Source organism: Lethenteron reissneri, chromosome 69 (genome assembly GCF_015708825.2).
Source record: "Lethenteron reissneri isolate LAM-NWPU_2019-01 chromosome 69, ASM1570882v1, whole genome shotgun sequence".
NCBI lineage: Eukaryota > Metazoa > Chordata > Hyperoartia > Petromyzontiformes > Petromyzontidae > Lethenteron > Lethenteron reissneri.
This window is the reverse complement of record NC_083847.1, coordinates 4,957,363-4,980,916: the sequence shown is the minus strand read 5'-3', so window position 1 is coordinate 4,980,916 and position 23,554 is coordinate 4,957,363. Positions and strand designations below refer to the sequence as shown.

The 23,554-nt window shown below is 46.7% G+C and overlaps 2 protein-coding genes across 6 annotated transcripts; both read right to left on the bottom strand.

The window, feature by feature from the left end:
• Nucleotides 1–1,490: 1,490 nt before the first annotated feature.
• LOC133360735 (zinc finger protein 615-like) lies at nt 1,491–12,334 on the bottom strand. Of its 4 annotated transcripts, XR_009757295.1 has the most exons (6): nt 12,010–12,332; nt 10,655–10,751; nt 9,685–9,768; nt 7,935–8,069; nt 4,311–6,685; nt 3,466–3,628 (listed from the first exon to the last, which is right to left on the bottom strand). XR_009757295.1 is itself a non-coding variant. In XM_061579540.1 (5 exons), exons 2-5 carry the CDS (start codon nt 10,749–10,751, stop codon nt 2,739–2,741), a joined length of 1,206 nt encoding a protein of 401 aa, XP_061435524.1. In that variant the 5' UTR covers nt 12,010–12,319; the 3' UTR covers nt 1,491–2,738. The 4 variants fall into 4 exon arrangements, 3 of the variants coding, with proteins under 3 accessions (XP_061435524.1, XP_061435522.1, XP_061435523.1); XM_061579540.1 differs by lacking the exon at nt 4,311–6,685 and having other exon boundaries at nt 1,491–3,628; nt 12,010–12,319; XM_061579538.1 differs by having other exon boundaries at nt 3,579–6,685; nt 12,010–12,334.
• Nucleotides 12,335–14,259: 1,925 nt separating this feature from the next.
• On the bottom strand, nt 14,260–23,376 carry LOC133360742 (oocyte zinc finger protein XlCOF6-like). Of its 2 annotated transcripts, none has more exons than XM_061579572.1 (5): nt 22,845–23,376; nt 20,723–20,819; nt 19,326–19,409; nt 19,009–19,143; nt 14,260–18,356 (listed from the first exon to the last, which is right to left on the bottom strand). In XM_061579572.1, the coding sequence occupies exons 2-5, from the start codon at nt 20,817–20,819 to the stop codon at nt 16,330–16,332; spliced, it is 2,343 nt and encodes a 780-aa protein (XP_061435556.1). In that variant the 5' UTR covers nt 22,845–23,376; the 3' UTR covers nt 14,260–16,329. The 2 variants fall into 2 exon arrangements, with proteins under 2 accessions (XP_061435556.1, XP_061435557.1); XM_061579573.1 differs by having other exon boundaries at nt 14,260–18,353.
• Nucleotides 23,377–23,554: the final 178 nt, after the last annotated feature.

The following is a 23,554-nucleotide window of genomic DNA, read 5'->3' as shown; positions in this document are numbered from 1 at the left end:
AAAGTCACAAATGATATCGACGTAATTTAAGGTCACGAATATTGTCAACATAATTCAAAGGCAAAAATTTCTGATGGACACGCTACCGTTGATTGGAGGGCCTACAAAATATGAGGACGTAAGGCCTCATTAGCCTAAGGGGTTAATCCTGCCCTGGCATAGAGGTTCAATTTTAGCATCAGATCTGTTTAGATTCTTTAAAGTCTGGCTTCGTCGTCGAGTTCTTTGCCTCTCGACTTAAGTTTCTCATTTTCTGCGCTGTAAATAAAATAAATGTATCTTCAACCCTACAGGCTCTCGCCATTTATTTACCATCAATTTCACGTTGTTCGTTTAGCCTACGTTACATATGTCGTAGGTTGTAAAGAGAAATAGTAAAAGTGTACACGTTGAGACAATTAAGAACGGGTGACCGTGGGGTACTTTGTAGATAATTCATTAAACACAAATTGAGATGATTGGCAACAGGTGGCCGTGGGGTCTTGTGGAGGTGGATATTGAAATGTTCACGTTAAGATCAAGTTAAAGACACGTGCCACAATCTTGATTTGAAGCTTTCCTGACTGCAGGAATCCATGCTCTTTGGTTCTTTCGGTAAAGTCACGTAGGTAGAAATCAAATAAAACAAATCGCGACGTTTCGATCGTAACACAAGCAATCTTAATCAGGTGGAACAACCACAGTTAGGGGTGGAGGGCATTGTCCAATTAAGGGCCGGGCCCGAGAGGCTATATCAGCAGAGCGAGGCCCGCTGTCTGGGCGCTTACCTGTGACCAACATTTACAAGGTAGAAGACATGGGGCTGAGTGTTGGTGGGGCTGAGTGTTGGCGGGGCTGGCTGGCGGGGAACTAGTGCTGTACTAGTATACTACACTATATACTACACTATACACTAGTGCTGTACTAGTATACACTATACACTACACTATACACTAGTGCTGTACTAGTATACTACACTATACACTACACTATTCACTACACCATACACTACACTATACGCTAGTGCTGTACTATACTACACTATACACTAAACTATACACTACACCATACATTACACCATATACTACACTATACACTAGTGCTGTACTATACAGTACTACACTATACACTACAATACTATATACTACACCATACACTATAAACTAGTGCTGTACTAGTGACGAATTGGCATGTTCTGTTAACGTGACAACCCTTCCCAGTTGGCTTTGTCGGGTGGTGGCGGGTTTTAGCGACACAACATTGATAGATTCACGCGATCTAACCCAACAAAACCTCTTATGGATGATATTGGTAGCGAAAGTCTACATGTGTAACTTATATTAGTTGATAGATTTGCGATGTGACTTATTCGCGTGATTTTTCCAATCCCATTGGCTCATTTTGGCTGGTACAAAAAAACGAATGGGCCAGTGAGGAAGAATCTTTGGGGCTGCCGAATATATGGGACTTGATACCAACTAAGAGCGTGAATAAGCAACGAAGGGTACGCATTAGAGGCAATAACATTTTATTATTTCATTACACACATTTGCAATTTCTCCACGCAGACCGGACAAGTGGGAAGGCATGCTTACCCACCTGATGACGGACGCTTGTGTTGCACCCGAAACGTCGTGATTTTTATTTTATTTTATACCTACGTGACTTTACCGAAAGAACCAAGGAGTATGTTTGTTTTCACTAAATGAATGTTTGTAAAAGTTGTGTTAATTTACAAAAAATATTTTTTGGAGTTATTTGAATTTATTTTAGTGGTAAATTTTGGTACTTTTAAAAAGTATGGAATGGTTGTTCCTATGAGAAATAAGGGGTTCGACTTACGAAAGTCGATATGCGACCGTCGTCCAGTTACCACTTAGGTCGTAAGGTGTAGGAGGTCGCCTATAGAATGAAAAAAACAATGTAGTGTCCAGTATTGTACACGACAGGAAGACAAATCGCGGTGGGCAGCTGAACCTCGCTGCCTCCTCCCTCATTGGAGGTGGGGAAGACCGCCACGTGGCCTGGGACCCACGATGGGCCGCGTGGGAGACAAGATGGCGCCGCGTGGGAGACAAGATGGCGCCGCGTGTTGTTCTTCTGCGGCAGCGTCAATACGAGCAGTGCAGTTACGACGCGTACAGCAGGAATCTCGCAGTCAACCGCGAAATTGTTGAGCCATGGCAGGGGAGAGGGCACGCGATCGGTTGAACTGTACCTCAATAAAGCGCGAATGGTCAAATCCGCGTTTGGAAATCCCACAATGGGAAAGGTTTTGGTGCATTTCATTGCTATTGGTGGCACATCCTGTTGTAACAGTACTATTAAACACTTGATTAGGAATGCAAACATTGTTTTATTGAAAATGATTCCTTGGAGTCACAGATCAAAACACATTCAACAGAGGTTAGAATGACATACAAATCGAGGATAATTCAAGTCGTCTTCAGGATTTGAATAGAAGGCTAGAGTGATTGCATATTCTAAAAATAATATGCGTCAAAGCAATATACTGGACCAGTAAATTTGCGTCTGATCATCTGTGTTTCAACTCTATTCATGCGAACAGAAATACGTTCACGAGCTAAATGCTAACATCGAGGCCAGCTAGCCACGAGAGGGCTTCAGGAGAGAATTCGTGTCGTTTTGCTTTTCCTACTCCATTGAAGTAGCGCAGACTAGAGCAGTTTACTATATCATCCACAGTTTTGGATGCATGACCAAAATCGCACTACTGTGGCTTGTCTATAATTCTCCGTTCACAACGCCCACGGACATGGCAGGACAATAGTTTTTGCATCAACAATATTATTGTGTGTTCTCGCGTGCTTCTCTAAATTGTAACGATTGGAAAACCCCTTCCCACATTCCTTACACACGTGTGGCTTTTCGCCGGTGTGTGTTCTGATGTGCGCCTCCAATGTAGAACGTTGCGAAAAGCCCTTCCCACACTCCATGCACACGTGCGGCTTCTCGCCGGTGTGTATTCGTGTGTGTTTCTCTAAATCAGAACGTTGTGCAAAACCCTTTCCGCACTCCGTGCACACGTACGGCCACTTGCCCGTATGTGATATAGAATGTGTGGTTAAATTACACCGCTTTGTAAACCCCTTCCCACACTCCTTGCACACGTGCGGCTTCTCGCCGGTGTGTGTTCTGATGTGCGCCTCCATTGTAGAACGTTGGGAAAAGCCCTTCCCACACTCGTAGCACACGTGCGGCTTTTCGCCGGTGTGTATTCGTGCGTGTTTCTCTAAATCGGAACGTTGTGCAAAGCCCTTTTGACATTCCTTGCACACGTGCGGCCACTCTCCCGTGTGTGAAATAGCGTGCGTGCTTAAGGTAAAACGCGTTGTAAACCTCTTCCCACACTCGTTGCACACGTGCGGCCTCTCACCGGTGTGTGTTCTCATGTGCGTCTCTAAACTAAAACGCGTTGTAAACCCCTTGTCACACTCCTTGCACACGTGCTTCCTCCCATCGGTAGCCACTGCCGTGCACAACGCGATGCCTTCAAGTGCTTTCCCGCAATGCTTGCAGGCTTGCAGGGTCACGTCGCCGGTGCGTTCCGCTTTGTCCGTCATCTTTGTTTTGAAGCAATTGCCCTTCCCACATTCTTTGCACAGGAGTTCGCTTTGCTGTGCTTCACCTGTTGCATGTTTTGAAAGATGTAAAAGTGCATTTAAATTAACCGATTCAAGAAAGGTAAAAGATGACCACCAGAAACAGAACCAGTAACATTTTATGTGATCCTCCTGCAAGTAGCCTCGTCTCTAACTCCCGCCCTGTCAACTCTGTCTTAAGGAACGCTTAATCTTAACCCTTTCCCCGTTCCGAGACGTCTGCAAGTTACAGGGTGTGTATCTCGTTCACCGCTGAATCTAGGAAAAATTGGCAAGTGGTTAGCGATAATTTGATTTTGAGAGGCGTAGTAGCGCAGTTTTTAAAGATATCGGACTCATTTTGGTCTCATTTTGAAAGGAAATTGCTATAAAAATTATATTTTAAAAAATTCGAATTTTTTTTTGGTATACTATGTGTAAACAAAAATTATTGTTCTTGTAAATCAAGATTGGAAGATATATACATGTTTTTAATCATTATATAAATGATTAAATTGCCAAGAAAATGGTATATAAAACTTTGCCACGTAATAATAAATATTCAATGGTAAAAAGAACGAGCTGTAAATGTCAGTATATATATTATCTTTCTTAAGGTTATTTACTAAGATATACCATTTCTTTGGCATGAATATAAAGACAAAACACACATGTAATCATATATACACATAGATGTAATAATATAATCAAAAGTATGGCTGTACTCACCACCTTCTTCCTTGAAGAGCTCTTTCATTCACCCCCCACCCCACCTACCAAACTACAACCTCAGGTTGTAGATTTTTTATATTGTGGCTCTTCATTTCTTATCGGTAGGGGGAGAGCCAAAGAGGTTAATTCCCTCTTGGAGCCCGTGGCCGTCCTCTTTGAAGCAGTGTCTTTCTTCCGTGTTGACGGGGGCGGTGGGGTCCAATACTGCTTCTGGGAATGGTACAGAACGAAGCAATCTCCCCGTAAACACAGAGGAATCTTGCATATGTTGCATTCCCAGGTGGTGTCACGCCGCCGACCGTTCCTGTAGCACACCCGGCATCGTCGCTGACTTGGCATTATGGAGGTCATGGCATGCTCCGTCACTTGCGTTAACCTGCACGAAGGGTCAACAAGCCTTGGCCTTTTGTGCTTCGGAGGAGCGCTTGGAGAAGGGTCATCTGGTGCCTCGTCGTCCACGTCACTGCCAGGTGCAAGCCGCTGCCTTCTTGTGGTGGATACATCTGAAGGCCCTGCTTCTTGTTCGTCTCCGGTGGCGGCGGTGGTGGTGCTGGTGGCGGCGGTGGTGGTGCTGGTGGCGGCGGTGGCGGCAGCGGTTCGGGCGACGGTGATGCGTGGGGTAACGGGTGCGCTGACGAGTGCCGGAGGCAGGTCGGTTGCATGGGGGATGGCATCTCCGCTTACGGCCCACTCCTGAGGATCGAAATGAATGAGGGCGTTGAACAGCACCTCATGGAACGCGAGCAATGTCATCTTCTTTTCGTCTGTGCTATATTTCTTGTACAACACGTAGGCATTGTGCAGTGCCATTTGCAGGAAATACAGCACGATTTTCTTCGTCCATTTATGAGTCTTCCGCGTGAAGTGATAGTATTGGATCATCTGATCAAAATGAACCACGCCCCTCATGTGGTCCATGTAGTCCGCTATGGCGTTAGGTCGCTGCAGCTCAATTCGACTAAGGAGTGCAGTGCCATCCCTCTTCCTGACCTTTTGTTGCCGAACGAAGTTGTGAGTGTCGGCATTGTGAATATTGGTTATAAGTGTGACCAGGTGCGTGTTCATCCAGCATATGACAAAGGTATTTCCCTTCCTCCTAAAATGAATGCTGTCACGTGGAATCTTCATTTTTGCCAGGGCTTGCAGATCCTTTGGGGCTCCTCTTGACAGCCTCAAAGTGCCACAGGTATGGACTCCATGTTCATAGAGTTCTTCTGTTAGCTTCACCGAGTTGTAGTAGTTGTCCATATACAACTGGTAGCCTTTATCGAGGAGAGGTCCCATAAGTCCAAACACAATGTTGCGAATTGACTTCTCAATCCCCACGTATATGTCAAAATCAAATACATATCCTGTCTGAGCCTCGGCAAGAATGTAAAATTTGATGCCATACTTTTCAGGTTTCTGCGGGTTATAAACTTTGAAAGGCAGTCTCCCCTTCCATTCCAGCGTGGCCTCATCTAAAGATAGTTCCCTGTTCGGGGCGTACAACGCCTTGAATTTACTTTGAAAATATTCCATGACCGTGCGCACTTGCAGCAACCGGTCTGTGTTGTCGCGAGGCACTGCACAGCTGTTATGGCAATTAAAAAATCTCCCAATGCTTTTGAAACGCTTGCACGACATTGTCTCCCTGAAGGCTGGCATCGAATAGGGTTTCCCTGTTGACCAGTACATTGGAATTTCGGGAAGAGATGCAACGCCCATCGCCATGGTTAGTCCCAAATAGTTTGCGATGTCCATCAAATTGACACCTTCCCACCCTGCACTCTCCTCTGCCGATTTGTTTGCCAAGGCACAGTTAGCATACGAATTGGTTTCATTCGTGAAAAACATGAGCAACTCCCGCGTGATAAACAGCTGAATGAAACCCAAAGGAGTGGCGGGAACCGGTGTCTGCATTCCTGGAACTGCTGTGAAATCGAGCAAGCGCACTCCGGCATTGTCTTCTGTCCATTCTCCAGCACGTGGTTGCTGCTGTCCGCCATCACTGGCTCGGTCCTCATCTCCACTATCGCCATGAGTAGGGGTGGCCCACTCACCCAAGGGTGAGGAGGGCGGGAATGGCCGTCCACCTCTTCCATGGCCACGTGACCTCCTTCCTCTCCTCCGACCAACATCTTCTTGAAAGGTACAGGACGCCTCCTCAATGTCGCTGACACTCTCGTCGGTATTGTGTTCAAGCACAAATTCTCGAGCGGGCCCAAAGGCCTTGCCTGCCTCATGAGGGCCATGCACAGCATCATCTGTAATGGCGGAGCCAGCTACGCTCCGAGAAGGTATCGGTGTTTTCTCCACATCTTCGTGCGCACTAGACACTGATTTTCGGGATGGATGCATTTTCGGCATGTTCACCAGTGTTCTCAGCACCACTGATAAAATAAAAATTAAAGAAATCAAATAGCACCGAAAATAGTGGTGAAATTATGTAAAGAATACAACCACACTGCAGAGAACTACAGCGGCACGACCGCCACTCTATGACAACTGGCGCCAAACTGAGCCACACGGCCTCTCACATAGCCTTGTAGGAGCCTCGATACGTCTTCCAACCAGATGATGTACTGACATAGATAGTTTATGATTTTTGTTAATTAATATTTTACTTGGTGCGCACACGTCATCGGAATGGAATCGGAAGGAAAACTTAACGTTACACTTGTACGTCATCGGAATGGGAAAAGGGTAAAGGAGCCCAGTGTCCAGCCTCAGTGGCATTCCTAGACTAACTAACCCACATTGTTTGCATACTCCAAAATCGCACTTATTCACTGTAACTGCATTTACTCCCCAGCTTTATTGCTATGCTAACTCCATTCTGTGGTATTTGAGGATACATAACCAAGTACAACATCAAACAACGTGGAAGACAAACACAACTTCGGCAGAGAATTATCATTTTGCTGCCCGATGTCCTTGAATGAGTCTACCCAGTCTGTCGGTACCTTCCCCCTATGTAGCACATGTGAACCATACCCAACATACCTCCAGCACTTCATCCCTCTATGTTGCCCTTCTTCTATTCTTAACCGGTTCGAGCCCAATTTTTATTAAACATCTTCTGACCACATAATACACCGATCATCGAGCATAACTTATTGCTGTATCTCTCATTTTCCATTCCTAAAATTGTGTTCCTTTATTGCCCAATAGGTTAATTAGAATGGCTACATATATTCTCAAATATTTTCCTCAATTTATTATTAATTATGTGTTTCGCACTGTAATACCCATTTTGATATATGTACCTTTGTTCACGAGGCCTCTCGTGGTTTTAGATAACTTGCCCTTCCTCAAGAGTCTCACAGAAAAGCTCAGCAAATCACAAATAGGTTGGAGCGTAGATTACCATTATTTCCCTTAAGGATGGTAGTAGATGTGGTGATGCAAGTTAAAATTATTGATCAAGCGAGACCTTGACAATGTACTCGAGAAGTTACGTTCTGTCATCCTCAAGAGCCATTCTCTGATGTGATGTGGAATCGTACTGACTGGATGAGTTCAATGAAGACATTTATTTTACTGCAGCCACGACTCCAGTCGTAGCACGACTGTAATAAGACTGGTGACAAAGCAAGAAGACAATGCATTGTCTCTGTGACGTGACCAAAGGAAACTCACCTTCACCAACGTCATCCTCTGATAACTCCACTTCGATGAAGTTCTGGTCTGGAGTGGCCGGACATCCGTGGGAATCCCCAGTCTCCTCTGGCCTCTCACCGTCTCCTTCAACTTTAACAATATTCACATCTGGAGCTGCGATATATAAAATTTCACAATGGTTCCTTAATGGATGGGGAAAACAATGCACGTGATAATGCTATCAAGCTGGTCAGCTACAATCGTTTATCCGTATACCCTTATAATTCGTAATACAGGCAGTCCCCGGGTTCCGGAAGACCCGACTTACGGCAATTCCGACTTTACGGAAATGCTCCCATATATCATGGAAAAAAAAATCAACACAGTATGCGGAAATGTTTGCGTTAGTTACGTAGGCGCAAAGAGTGCAGCGCGGTGAGGTTGCGGATGAATACCGCGGAGCGAGGTGTAAGGCGGCCCCCACCTTACGCCTAGCTCCACAAAAATGCCACCTTCCCCGAGCTTCACGAGGATTGAGGTAAATGGTCCCCGAGTTTCGATTCCTGCTCACAGCCAACACCTGTGACGATTATCTGAATTCGGTCATGGGCCTTACCGAGGTCGACTTAGCCTCAAAACGAGTATCAGGTCTGGTGTGTAAACATCGCCACTAGGGAGACAAAGGTGGCTGGGCGTGGTGTTGGCCACCCAACACCTCGTGTGCCGTGCTGGCCTTCATAGGTGATCGCTAACAGCACTTGCCCCAACAGTCTGTTAAAGGCTATACGGGGGATCTTGATATTGTCCTTGTGCACGTGTGTAGTGACATATACTGTAACTATGCTGTAGCGCAGGGTACTGGAGGGACACGTGACCGGGGGCCAAGAGCCCCGCCTTCATACGGTAGGGGGCGGGGCTGAGGGCGTGGTGGAGCCACGACCAGGGAGATCAAGGGGAAGCAGGGATTGGGGCTCATCTGTGGAATCAAGCCTGGGTCCCACGTCTCATCCATCTTCTCCGGGTCTTCGTTAGAGTTAACGCGCTACTCACATAGGAATCAATACTCTCTGGTTATTTCGGTAAAGTCACGTAGATAGAAAAAATAATTTAAAAACACGACGTTTCAGTCGCAACACAAGCGTCCGCGTCGTGTCCTTTTATTTTATTTTCGATCTACGTGAATTTACCGAAAGAACCAGAGAGTACCGTATCACCTACTACAGAACCAGAGTTACGTTTAGTGTTACCCCGTGAGGGAAGTTGTTAATAAACGTGTTGCCTCCAACTCCAGAGTGTGTGCCTCGGTGTACAACACTACACGTGTATGAAGTCTAGGCCGAGCCTAATGCACGGTAAACAAACATTCAGAAGTGGCTGCTTTCTGTTAACAAGTAATATAAAAATGATTCGTGGTATTCATAAACAATTGGATACAGTATGTGTTCCATTAGTTTAATTACGGGTAGTGTTAGGGTAGATATTCGACGAAATGAAAGAATCATAGGGTGCAGAGCGTATGTACAGCGATACGATAGAGGTAGCGATAGAAAACGGACGACAGTGTGAGTACTGAGAGAAAATGGCAGGGGAGGCACAACTATTCCCGAATATGGCATTTTCTCTTTAAATTTGGGGGAAAATTGTTCAGTTTCCGACATACGAAAAATTCGGGTTACGGATTGTTCTCTGGACCCGAACCCTTCCGTAACCCGTAGACTGCCTGCATCTTGCCTTTGTTTGGCTCTTAATGATTTGTTTTGCTCTACCAAGCTGTATGCAGGGATCTTACCATCTTCCTCCACTTCGCTTTTAACCACAATGTTCATTATCTCAGTTCCCAGACTCCCATCATCTTCTTCCTTGACGCCGGGTCCTGCGTATACACGCGCGTTCACACTGGACTGTCACAGACGACAACTTCCAGATGGTGGCAGAGCCACAGATATATTCGGGTGGTTCAAGGTTCTATTGCCGCGATGCCTCGTGTCACTTACACCACTTTTCCAGTAGCACATCCGAGCCTCGCCAAGATCAATGGCACCGTGGTGGCGAGATGTGAACTACCTCGCCTGGTATTGCAGCAGGTCGTGGGTTCGATCCTGACCCCGACACCTTTATATCTGGAGTTTGCATGTCTCTCTACCTATGGTCGTGCGGATTTTTCTCCAGGTCCTCCATTTTTTCCCTCCACATTTAGAAACACGCATTTAGAGTATTCGGATACTCTATAATTTCCACATGATGATAAGGCACTTCGTTCAGCTATATCTTGTGGCCAAGTCACTTCTGAAAAAGAGCTACATAGCTCAGTGGGGCCTTAACTGCTGAAATAAAAAGTAGTTTATATATATGAAGTTAACTTTGTACTTTTAGAACCAGAGATGAAAACTAAAAATCTGACATTTGCGATTCCCTGATGTTGGGGTGTATGTGTGCCTCTAAAAAAAATATTCTCATTTAATACTGAGATAAACGAACTATTCCTGTAGTAAATAATTGGGGCAATTTATGCACTTTTGGTATCACTCGAAAGGGCGTTTGAAGGTGGTTTAATAGTTTAAAAGTTGTTCAAAGCCAACCCAGGGTGGCTCAGGAGGCCGAGTTATGCCAAGTCGCTAATAGATGCGTCATGCATGGTGGTCCCATACCCAGGGTTTCCAGATTGAAGCCCTGCTCAGCTTTCCACAACGGTGAGATTGGGCGCATGCCGTGTTATTATTGTTACTACTACGATTTTGTCAGAGGCAGTGCGATCTTACCAGAGAGACGATTCCCCGTCACGTCAGGATACATAATGGGGCTTGGAGTTTCATCGTTTTCTTGTTTGATGAATGCCAACTCAACGGGTGAAGCCATCTGAGAGGAGATAGACACCCAGAGACACCTCGTCAGATGTGCATCAACAACATACAAAACAAACTATACCAAGGCCGTAATTATAGTATATATTGGGGGACACACATCAAATATGCTGAAAATGTCCCCCCCAATAGATTGCTATAAAAAATTGCTATGCTATGGAAATAAAAACAACAATTTACTAAACCTTGGTCACAATATCTGGACTTGTCTTCATATATATCAATGCATAGATTTATATTTATATGATGGTTGTTCTAATCCCTAATCTCTGCCATTACATACAATGAAACAAGAAATGGTAAAAAGAGTAAAAACAGAGCAATGTAATACAATACACTATTAGACATTATTGTAAAAAATAAAGAAAAAGTCCATCCCATGTGTTAGTGATTTTTTTTTTTAAGCAGGAAATGAGTTTTCAAATTTAGATATTTTTTTTGGGTTGGGACCACCAGACCCCTGGAAGATTTGGTCCCCACCCCCATTGTTGACTCCATGGCTATGGCCTTGAACTATACCCACATAGTTATGAAAACAAATGGGACAAGTGATGTTGGTGAGCACTTATTGAGGTGGTGTGACAAACACCACACCTGGTCACCTTTGTCTCCCCAGTTGCAATGTTTACACATCACAAAGACAAAGGTCTCCCCGTACAACCTGAACAGACTGTTGGGGCAAGTGCTGTTCGTGAGTAACTAACTATAAAGGCTGGCACGACACACGAGAGGGTGGGTGGTCATTACCACGCCCGGACGCCTTTGTCTCCCCAGTGGTGAAGTTTACTACACACTGTGTACTCATTTGAGACCGAGTTGACCTATAAGTTACATAGGCGCACACACAAGGCGAATGAAGAGATGATATCTAGTGGTGGTGATGCTACTGCTGCTGCGTTGGTAGTGCTGCACAAACACAAATAACGAACACGCATTCGTCACTAACACTCTGCGCACGCGTGTGTGGGGGAGGGGGGGGGGACCTGTACCGTACTGGGCGACGTTTCGGGCTACGGCTCCTTCTTCAGAGGGCGCAGAGCCCCACGGGGCGGGGTGGGTGGAGGCACACGAAGGCGACAAGATGCAGGGATAAGAGTCGAACCGTCTGTTTAATAAACTATGCATTACCCTTTCCCGTTCCGAGACGACTGCAAGTTGCAGGGTTGGGCCCCGTTCACGCGCTCGCGCAGTTCACACCGTTAATTTAATTTAGAGAAGCGTAGCGCCGTTGTTTGCGAAGACATTGTACTCACCGCAAAGAACCGTCGCGACACGACCGCCGCACCCTACAATAGCTGGCGTCAAACTGTGCCACACGACCTCCCCGCACCGCCTTCGGAGAGCCGAGGGACGACTTCCGACCGGAAGACGTACCGATGAAATTTTTTTATTGTAATTCTTCTTCCGATTCCGTTCCGATGACGTGTACGCGTGTGCACGTCATTGGAATGACGTATGTGGAAAGGGTTAACCCTTTCCTGTTCTGATGAAAATCTGACAAACAGGATGCAATGTTTTCCAAACTTTGTATCAAATGTTTTTTTTTATGTTTCACAAATGTTACGGGCTCCAAATAAATGGGCTTTAAAAAAATATTTACGGACAGAGTAAAAAAAACTCACACTTGCTCCATTATAGGATTGAGATGAGATGTCGGGAAGACAGCGTCTGACCTGTTCTTCACCTGAGGACGGCTGCTTGCGTTGTGGCCGAAACGTCGTGAGAATTATTTTATTATATTTTATTATTATTATTTATTATTTCCCTTCTACGTGACTTTACCGAAAGAACCAAGAAGAGGAATCCCTGCAGTCACGAAAGCTTTAAATCGTATTGATAGTGGTTTGGATAGTGATAGGGGTTGGGGTAGTGATAGGGATAGTGGTTGTGATGGCCTGGTCGTAGCTGGGCGGTGGGGTTTATGGAGGATCAGTATCAGGATGACGCTGGAACGGAAGATTCAGGCTGTAGTCGTCGTTGCTGCTGTAGTGAAGATTGTCGCTCTGAGTTGGTTCCAGTTGAGGGGAGCGAGAATGGGGCAGGGACGAGAGTGGACACAGGGCGAGTGAGAGGGTACAGAGAGAGGGGCGGTAGAGATGGGACTGGCGGCAGAGTAGTGAGAGACGAGAGAAGCGAGGTCATGTCGGGTACTAGCTGTACGACCCGGCTTCGCCCGGGACATGGATCCACCACGCGATGTTCACACACAAACACCAGTGACTCGTTTGAGGCTGAGTCGACCTAGGGGAGGCCCAGGAGCGGTTGAAATAATCGTTACCGGTGGTGGCCGTGAGCGGGAATCGAACTCGGGCCGCCGGGTTCGTAGCGCTGACCACTACACTGCAATGCCTTACGCTTCCACGTGCGCGGGTCACGTGACAGATTTGACGTCACAGCTCACTTGCCGTGCAAAAAAGATATGCATTATTGAGCTCCATCCCCACAAAAAAGTGCATTTTTATAATTTTTGCATGGTCTACAGTCTGGAAAGTACCCACATGGCAAATTTCCAGTTTGTTGCATGTCGGGAAGTACGTTAAACATTTTGAACAGACACACATACATTTTTATTTAAAGCTTTCGTGACTGCAGGGATTCATATTATTGGTTCTTTCGGTAAAGTCACGTAGAAGGGAAATAATAAAATTATAAAAATATAAAACAATCAAAATTCTCACTACGTTTCGACTGCAACACAAGAAATCATCATCAGGTGTGAAATCCACAGCAAGAAAATGTGACTTTACCGAAAGAACCAAGAATACAGACACACATATTCACAGCTTTGCCTTTTATATAAATGGAGATGTACGTTGACCTTTTTTCGCATGGTACGGAGCCAACCATGCTAATTGGAGGCGCAGGGCAAGGGAAACAAAGGAAACACAAAAAGAGTTATAAAGAAATTAGTTTTCAATCGATGCGTATGGGTCTCTATGCATCTCTGTGGGTCTCTATGTACGAGTTTTCAATATTTGTTTTTATTTTATTTCTCTATCTAAGTGACTTTACCGGAAGAACCAAAGAGCATGGATTCCTGCAGTCACGAAAGCTTCAAATCAAGAATGGATGCGAGTCTTTATTGGTCTCAGTGCATCTCCATAGGTCTCTATGTATCTCTGTGCGTTTGTAGTATTTGGCTGCTGCTATAAATGTCCACATAAGGGGCCGTCCATAAATGACGTCACGCACCGGGGGGGGGGGGGGTCAGACATTTGTGACGATGTGTGAGAAATGTGACGTCACATCAGAATACGCAACTTTTAATAAATATAGACAACACGTTCTACTTAATTAAATATACATTTTAATAAATGTTTTCTCCTACAACATCAGAGTGCAGCGCCACATTAAATACGCACTACAATGACAATAGTTTAAAGCGATTTGAAGAATGTTTTCTTTTTTTGGGGGGGTGGGGGGCAGAGCTTTGTGACGTCATATTTGAGGGGGGGGTCTGACTTTTTGTAACGCCGTGTGACGAAGGGGGGGGGGGGTCAAAAATCATCCAAAATCGCGTGACGTCATTTATGGACGGCCCTATAGTAGCTCTGTGGGGCCTTGCCTGTGTAGCCGGTATTGGCTTAATGTAAATGAACCACAGGTATAATTGTGAATGAAAGGAATAATGACCATTGATTGGACCCATAGAGTCACGTGAATGCACACGAGGCCACGCCGACCAGTAGAGTAATAAATTCAGGGTACAGGGCACCTATTCAGATTCGGGTGGATATTGCACAGGCAAATATTGTCTGAAAGCTTTCGTGACTGCAGGAATTCATATTCTTTGGGTCTTTAGGTAAAGTCACGTAGATAGGTTAAAAAAATAAAAAAATAAAAACTACGTTTATTAATGAAGGGGGGGGCCTCATGTGGAGTGACGTCACGCATGGGACACATTCTAGGCTTATTATATTAGTATTTAATTTGTGCAGTATTATCACAGCGGCTGACTAGAATACAGTATTTAGAAAATAATCTAGATGTTTCTAGAAGATAGTTTGGCTAAATGTTAAATATTTAAGAAGTTGAATGTGTATTGTATATGATAAGCAGGTGTAACCATTATTCAGATTAGGGTGGACATTGTACAATACAGGGGTTGAACACTGAGATGGTGTTAATTGGGGTTGATTGCTGTGCATCTGGTCATAATTACAGATGCACGAATGCTCCTCAGAAGAACACTTTGAAATAAAGAGTTGCAGTCACACAACCCTCTGGCATCCCTTGGCGGTGGAGTCATCCGATTCTTAGAAGGGCAGAACACAACGAAGAGTATCCACTCATTGCCTCCAAACTCGACTATTATCACTATGGGAACCTCATTTGCCAGTAAAAATATGATAATTGGTTTTTTACCCTTCTATCTGGCAACAAACAACTTCAAGGACAGTGCACATTATCAGAGTTATGTTCTTTTGTTTGTATTATGACTGCAGGTATTGCGGTCTATGCAAACATGACTCCTTGTAAAAAGGTGTCAATTTTGTTGCCAGATAGAAGGGTAAAAAAACAATTATCGACTATTATCGTTGCTGTTTTTTTTACTTATTAACCAGACTGTCCCCTCGTAACGATCACGGGAGGAGAGGGAAAGGGCGAGTTGGTTATGCCTGGTAAAATAAAAAAAATAGCAAACATAAATGTTCAGGAGCTAAACGCCAATGTCGAGATCTGCCGGCCATGAGATGGCTTCAGGGGAGTGTTCGTGTGGCTTCACCATTCCTTCTCCAGTGAAGGAGTGTAGACTGGCATTGACAATAGAATCCACAGTTTGGGTTGGATAGCCACAGTCGCACTAGTGTGGCTCGTATCTTTAATGTCCATTTACGACAATCGCATTACACAAGGCAGAGTTAGTAAAGCTGAACGGGCCTCTCCAACCCCTACTTCAGATTAGAACCCAGTAAACGACCTCTTTTTTCTTTTTAAATATTAATTTATTTCCTTTTTAGTCCCAAGACCCCAGAGGGAGCTTGTGTTTTCCCCCCCTCCTTTTTAGTCGAGCTGTTCCCCCTTCTTTGGATGGTTCATCGTACCATCGAAGCCTAAGGCCCTCTTTGCCAAACCCAAGCCTGCACCTGTAGTTAGTCTAGGCCAGGGGTCGGCAACCTACGGCTCCGGAGCCGCATGCGGCTCTTTACGGGCTGCTTCTTGACGATGAGTACGTATGTACTCAGATACATTGCGGCTCTTGAAATACTGAATTTTGTACCGAATTGGAAAGAAATGGCTCTTCTTGTTATTTTGGTTGCCGACCCCTGGTCTAGGCGAATATATACTCTCCAACACCCGTGGTTTTAAAAAAAGAAAAACCCGCCAGTACATTTACTCGGACATAATTGGACTATAAAAAAAAACACTTAAGCTCCTCAATTGAAACCCTGCAGGTGCGGGGGGGGGACCTGAAACCAAACGATTTAGTCCGCGGAGTTCCTCCTGTACACCCCCCCCCCATCCTTGTTGCGGTATGTGCTTTGTACAGCAGCTCTTGTCAAGTTGCAAAAAAAAACTATTAAAAATATTCACCGTTGCCTTCAAGATGAAGCAAATTCTGATTCAGATTATCACTCCACATTGTGTGTTCTAGAGTGTTTCTCTAAATTATAACGATGGGAAAACCCCTTCCCGCACTCTTTGCACACATGGGGCTTCTCACCCGTGTGCGTTCTCGCGTGTGCCTCCAAATTTGAACGCTGCGCAAAGCTCTTCCCGCATTGCTGGCACGAGTGCGGCTTTTCGCCGGTGTGCGTTCTTGTGTGTTTCTCCAAATCAGAACGCTGCGCAAATCCCTTCCCGCACTCCGTGCACACGTGCGGCCAGTCGCCAGTGTGTGACATGGAGTGTGTGGTTAAAGTATACAACGTTGCAAACCCCTTTCCACACTCATTGCAAACATGCGGCTTCTCAACGGTGTGTGTCCTTGCGTGTTTCTCCAAATCGGAACGTTGTGAATATCCCTTCCCACACTCCTTGCACACGTGCGGCTTTTCGCCAGTGTGTGTTCGTGTGTGTTTCTCCAAATCGGAACGCTGCGCAAAGCCCTTCCCACATTCGACGCACATGTGCGGCCACTCGCCCGTGTGCGATATGGCGTGCATGGTTAAAGTATAGCACGTTGCAAAGCCCTTCCCGCACTCGTTGCACACATACGGCTTCTCGCCCGTATGTGTTCTCGCGTGCTTCTCAAAATCGGAACGCTGTGCAAAGCCCTTATTACACTCCTTGCATACGTGCGGCCACTCGCCCGTGTGTGATATACAATGTGTGGCTAAGTTGGAACGCTTTATAAACCCCTTCCCGCACTCGTTGCAAACGTGCGGCTTCTCACCGGTGTGTGTTCTAGCGTGTGCCTCTAATGTCGATCGCTTTGAAAAGCCTTTCCCGCACTCCCTGCACACGTGCGGCTTCTCGCCGGTGTGTGTTCTTGTGTGCGTCTCTAAATCGGAACGCTGTGCAAATCCCTTTCCGCACTCTGCGCACTTGTGCGGCCACTTGCCCGTGTGTGATATGGAGTGTGTGGTTAAAGTATAAAACGTTGCAAACTCTTTCCCGCACTCGTTGCACACGTACGGCTTTTCTCCAGTGTGTGTTCTCGCGTGCTTCTCAAAATCGGAACGTTTTGGAAACGCCTTCCCACACTCGTTGCACACGTGTGGCCACTCGCCCGCGTGTGACATACAGTGTTTGGTTAAGGCAGAGCGCTTTGTAAACCCCTTCCCACACTCCTTACACACATGCACCTTCTCGCCGGTGTGTGTCCTAACAAGCACTTCTAATGTAGATCGTTTTGAAAAGTCCTTCACGCACTCCATGCGAACGTGCGGCTTCTCGCTGTTGTGTGTTCGTGCGTGTTTGTCTAAATCTGAACGTTGTGAAAAGCCCTTCCCGCACACGTTGCAAACGTGCGGCTTCTCGCCCGTGTGTGTTCGTGCGTGTTTCTCTAAATCGGAACGTTGTGCAAAGCCCTTTTGACACTCGTTGCAAACATGCGGCCACTCTCCCGTGTGTGATATCGCGTGTCTGGCTAAGATAGAGCGCTTTGTAAACCTCTTCCCACACTCCTTGCACACGTGCGGTTTCTCGCCGGTGTGTGTTCTGATGTGCGCCTCCATTGTAGAACTTTGGGAAAAGCCCTTCCCACACTCGTAGCACACGTGCGGCTTCTCGCCGGTGTGTATTCGTGCGTGTTTCTCTAAATCGGAACGTTGTGCAAAGCCCTTTTGACATTCCTTGCACACGTGCGGCCACTCGCCCGTGTGTGAAATAGCGTGCGTGCTTAAGGTAAAACGCGTTGTAAACCTCTTCCCACACTCGTTGCACACGTGCGGCCTCTCACCGGTGTGTGTTCTCATGTGCGTCTCTAAACTAAAACGCGTTGTAAACCCCTTGTCACACTCCTTGCACACGTGCTTCCTCCCATCGGTAGCCACTGCCGTGCACAACGCGATGCCTTCAAGTGCCTTCCTGCAATGCTTGCAGGCTCGCCGGTTCTTGTTGCCGGTGCGTTCTGCTTTGTCCGTCGTATTTGTTTTGAAGCAACTGCCCTTCCCGCATTCTTTGCACAGAAGGTCCGTTTCTTTTCCTTCCCCTGCTGAACATTTTTTTAAATGAAAAAGAACATTTCGATTAACTGATGCAAGATAAAAAAAAAAAACGAGTGCCAGAACAGCACCAATTACGATTAAGTAAAGCAAGCCCTTCTGGATTGATGCGTTTAACATTTAACAATGCGAGATGAAGCTTGGAAAGCTAAATTGAGTTCAAAGGTGACTCACAAAACAAACACCACCTTGTTGTGAAAGATACAACGCAGAATACCCTTAGATTTACTTTTACACGTAGCTCATAGTCCGCCCTAAACCACATCCGCACAAACCATGTCAGATGCGGGTATCTGATGCACAAATGGAAACTAAAAAAATCTCCAGTAGTGTGCGACTGTGGTCATCCAGAACAGACCGTACTCTCCTTATACAATGTATAACGACGCAATGCCCCGATCCACAAATACAAAGGAGACATCGCAGCGATACACTCCGCTGCTCCTGACGTGGTTATCTGGCTTGACCACCTGAATGTGAAATTGTAGTTGTTGATCTGCATCTACAGCAGCCGTACGAAAGAAGAAGACCAGTTACATGCTCAGTGATCTTGCTGCAGGGGGTGATCATTTCGTACCCAGGAACGCAACCCTAGTTTTCCCATGAGGTCTGTTATTTGTGACGTGACCAAAGGAAACTCACCTTCACCAACGTCCTCCTCTGATAACTCCACTTCGATGAAATTCTGGTCTGGAGTGGCCGGACATCCGTGGGAATCCCCAGTCTGCTTTGTCCTCTCAACGGCTCCTTCAACTTTAACAATATTCACATCTGGAGCTGTGATATAGAACATTTTATGAAAGGTCTTTGATGGATGGGAGACGAAATGCACATAACAATGCAATCAAGCTTGTCAGCTAGAGTCGTTTATCTGTTTACTTTTATAATTCTTGATATCTCGCCTTTGTTTGGCTCTAATATTTGGTTTTGCTCTACTGAGCTGTATGCAGGGACCTTACCATCTTCCTTCACTTCGGTTTTCACCGCAATCTTCATTATCTTAGTGTCCAAACTCCCATCATCTTCTTCCTTGACGCCCGCTTCTGCATATACACACGCGTTCACATTCCACGTTTACAGACGATCACTTCCAGAAGGTGGCAGAGCCACAGATATATCCGGGTGGTTCAGGGTTCTATCGCCGCAACGCCTCGTGTCACTTAAACCACTATTCCAGTAGCACATCCGAGCAACTGTGCCATGCCAGCCCCAGGCGGTTCAGGAGAACTGAGTTACGCCACCGATGTCACGCACAAAACACGTGACGTCAGGTCCCTTGAAGATTATGGGGGCTTCCAAAGTTTCTACGCTACTGGGTATTTGGAGAGTTGGGAGGCAGTCGCTCCCTCCACCAACAACGTAGGGCTGAGAAGCACGGCGCTCGCAACGGACGGAGCGCCGGGCGGCTAAAACGCAGAAAGGTGGCACAGTGGGGAGCATAGGTCTGGCAGTATGTCAGTCACCTGAGGCATTTAACCCAAGATATCCGGGGGTCTCGTCTCTAACCTCCTGCCAGTGACCCTTCGACACTTCACGTGACCTCAAAAGTGCACCTTGCCCGGCACAAGAGTTGTGGTGACATCACCGTTAACTCAGTGATGGCTCATGTTGATCGGTGGCACTTCACCGGGGGTGGTAAGCGGAACGCTGGGGGGTACACGTGGCAATGTCCCAGGGGGTAACGTGAGATGATTTTTTAACGTGTGAAATTATATCTTACGTGAGAGTCATTGGTGAATAATCATGCATGAATCTGCCAATATGAAATAACTAAGATAAAATGTGAATCCAAATGCTACCCTAGAATGATATAAAATACCGTTATAAACGCACTGATTGTAAACAGTGTGGTTTCCAAGAGTAACCAGCGAGTGTAAACAAAATTGCGGGCACGTATTTAGGGCGTCTTTTTTTATACGCTGCAGTTACCAGCAGCTAGTTAGGATACCCGACAACATGGACGATTGGTTAAAATATCGATGTTCGTTACTCAGACATCCATTTCTCAGAACCATGATGGGTCAGGCAATGCGGTAGCTCGGTTGAGACAAAATTCAACAAGGGGTAGTTAGAGTAGCCGCAAAAAAAGTTTGAGAACCACCGGTGTAGATGATGTAGTGACACTGTGTGTACCGACCGATGCTAAATTAACCAGTCGAGACGTAAGCAATTGATGCAATTATACACAGGCAAAATTCACGGTATTCATTCGAACACACAGCCCCATAACAACTCGTCATGCGTGGCGGTTGCACATCCAAGCATGACTCGGACTGAAACCCTGCATGGGTTTGCACGATGTGCCGAGATTTGGCCCAATCCGTAGTTATAACGGTCTCGGGCGTTGCGATCTTACCATAACCACGTTCCATAGTCACACGAGGATACATCCTGGGGCTTGGAGTCTCATCGTTCTCTTGTTTGATGAGTGGCAACTCAACGTGCGAAGCCATCTGAGAGGAAAGACACACAGCCACATATTGCCAGGTGAGCCATATACATCTGATGCATATGGCACCTTTGCATCCCCAGTGGCGATGTTTACACATCGCATTCGGTGCTCTGACGTAGGCGCAAAGTAACAACGACAATTTCACATTCGGGTGGTCAAGCCCAGACAACCGCGTTAGGAGCAGCAGCGGAGCAGTGTATCATCATCATCATCGCTTTGATGTCTCCTTCGTATTTGAGGATCGGGGCATTGCATTGTCAAGCGTTGTGTACGGTCTGTCATGGATGACCACGGTCATTTACGGCGATTTAACGGAGACCCAGGACCGGTTCAGATATTCGTCACTGGTGTTAGCCGTGACGGGAAGCGAACTCGGGTCTCTAGGTTCATAGCGCTGTGCGCGAACTCCAGCACTATCATCGATCCAAACACAGGCACAACGCTCAGTGGCGATTGCATCAACGAGGCGCTTGCGCCAGGCCAGGTGCACCTTGAGGCCGCGTGAAGTGTCGAAGGCTCGCTGCTGGCAGGTCACGGGGCAGACGCAGGTGCCATGGGTTGGCTGCTGTGCCAGGCTAGGTACAGGAGGTCACGGGGCAGACGCAGGTGCCATGGGTTGACTGCTGTGCCAGGCTAGGTGCAGGAGGTCACGGGGCAGACGCAGGTGCCATGGGTTGACTACTATGCCAGGCTAGGTTCAGGTCACGGGGCAGACGCAGGTGCTATGGGTTGACTGCTGTGCCAGGCTAGGTGCAGGAGGTCACGGGGCAGACGCAGGTGCCATGGGTTGACTGTGCCAGGCTAAGTGCAGGAGGTCACGGGACAGACCCAGCAGGTGCCATGAGTTGACTACTGTGCCAGGCTAGGTGCAGGAGGTCACGGGGCAGACGCAGGTGCCATGGGTTGACTACTGTGCCAGGCTTGTGCAGGAGGTCACGGGGCAGACGCAGGTGCCATGGGTTGACTGCTGTGCCAGGCTAAGTGTAGGAGGAGGTCACGGGACAGACCCAGGTACCATGGGTTGACTGACCAAGATGACTGGCAGATGCACCAGCTGTACCCCGACTGTCACAACTTGCTGCGTTTTATCCACCCGGCGCTCCGATCTTTGTTGTGAGCGTCGCTCCTCTGCCATCCGTTGGGGCAGAAGGGCAACTGCCTCCAACTGCCCAGTAGTTCATAGCGCACCTAGCCTGGCACTGCCCAACATTGGGGGGGACCAAATCGTCTAGGGTGTCTGGGGGTCCCAACCCAGAAAAAATATATAAATTTGAAAACTCATTTCCTGCCGAAAATATTAAAAAACTCACTAACACATGGGATAGACTTTGTATTTATTTTGTACAATAATGTCTAAGAGTGTATTGTATTACATTGCTCTGTTTTTACTTTTTTACTATTTCTTGTTTCATTGTATGTAATGGCAGAGATTATGGATTAATAAAGTACAACCATAACCACAATCATATACACAGAAATCTACGCATTGTTTTACATGAAGACAAGTCCAGATATTGTGGCCAAGGTTGAGCAAATTGTTGTTTTTATTTAGATAGCATAGCAATTATTTAGCGTCTGAATGTTCAGACGCTGTCTCCCCGACAGACCTGGTCTTCACCTGAGGACGGCTGCTTGCGTTGTGGCCGAAACGTCGTGAGAATTATTTTATTATGTTTTATTTTTATTATTTTATTACTTCCCTTCTACATGACTTTACCGAAAGAACCAAAAAGAAAAAAATTATTTAGTTATCGCAATATATTGTGGGGGGGGGGGGGGGTACATTTTGAGCATATATTATAATTATATTATAATTAAGGCCATGCATAACGCAGTAAGTAGCCTAACAACTGCGCCACCACTCCCCACGTTAGAGTACATTACAAAGAAACCCCGTATAGCCTTCATCACACCGTTGTGGCAAGTGCTGTTCGCGAGTTATGAAGGCCGCCCACCCGGCCGCCTTTGTCTTCCCAGTGGCGATGTTTAACTTCACACACACACACAGGGCAAATGAAGAAGATACCTGGTGATTGGTGGTGGTGATGCTATTGCTGCTGAACCGTGCTGTACGAACACTCTGTGTGTGTCCGTGTCCGATCTGTATCGTGCTGGACCGACGTTTCGGGGAACACCTCCTTCTTCAGAGGGCGCAGAGGCCACGGGGAGGAGGCGCACGAAGGCGGCAAGATGCAGGGACAAGACGGGCACCGTCTGTTTCTTAAACACACAAAGACAAAGATCCCCCGTGTAGCCTGAACAGACTGTAGAGGCAAGTGCTGTTAGCGAGTACCTATGAAGGCCGGCACGGCAGACGAGTGGGTGGGTGGCCAGCACCCCGCCCGGCCACCTTTGTCTCCCCAGTGACGATGTTTACTACGCACCGCACCAGCGACTTATTTGAGGCTGAGTCGACCTAGGGGAGGCCCCCAGGACCGGTTAAGATAATCGTCACCGGGGCTGGGTTCGTAACGCATCGCACAAACCACTACACTACCACTCCTCCGTGACACCACCATCACAACCACTAACATCACCACACAATCACGAACACCACCACCACCACACCAGGAGCGTATAGCGCTAACCGCTGCACCACCGCTCCCCTCCCTGAACGCACATGGGCACGCTTCACTCCCAGCGAGAGGCTGAATCATTACATCTCGCCAAAGATCCCTCCGTTGTTATACCTCGGTATACGACCGCTTTGGATTACAGATAATCCCCGAGTTGCAA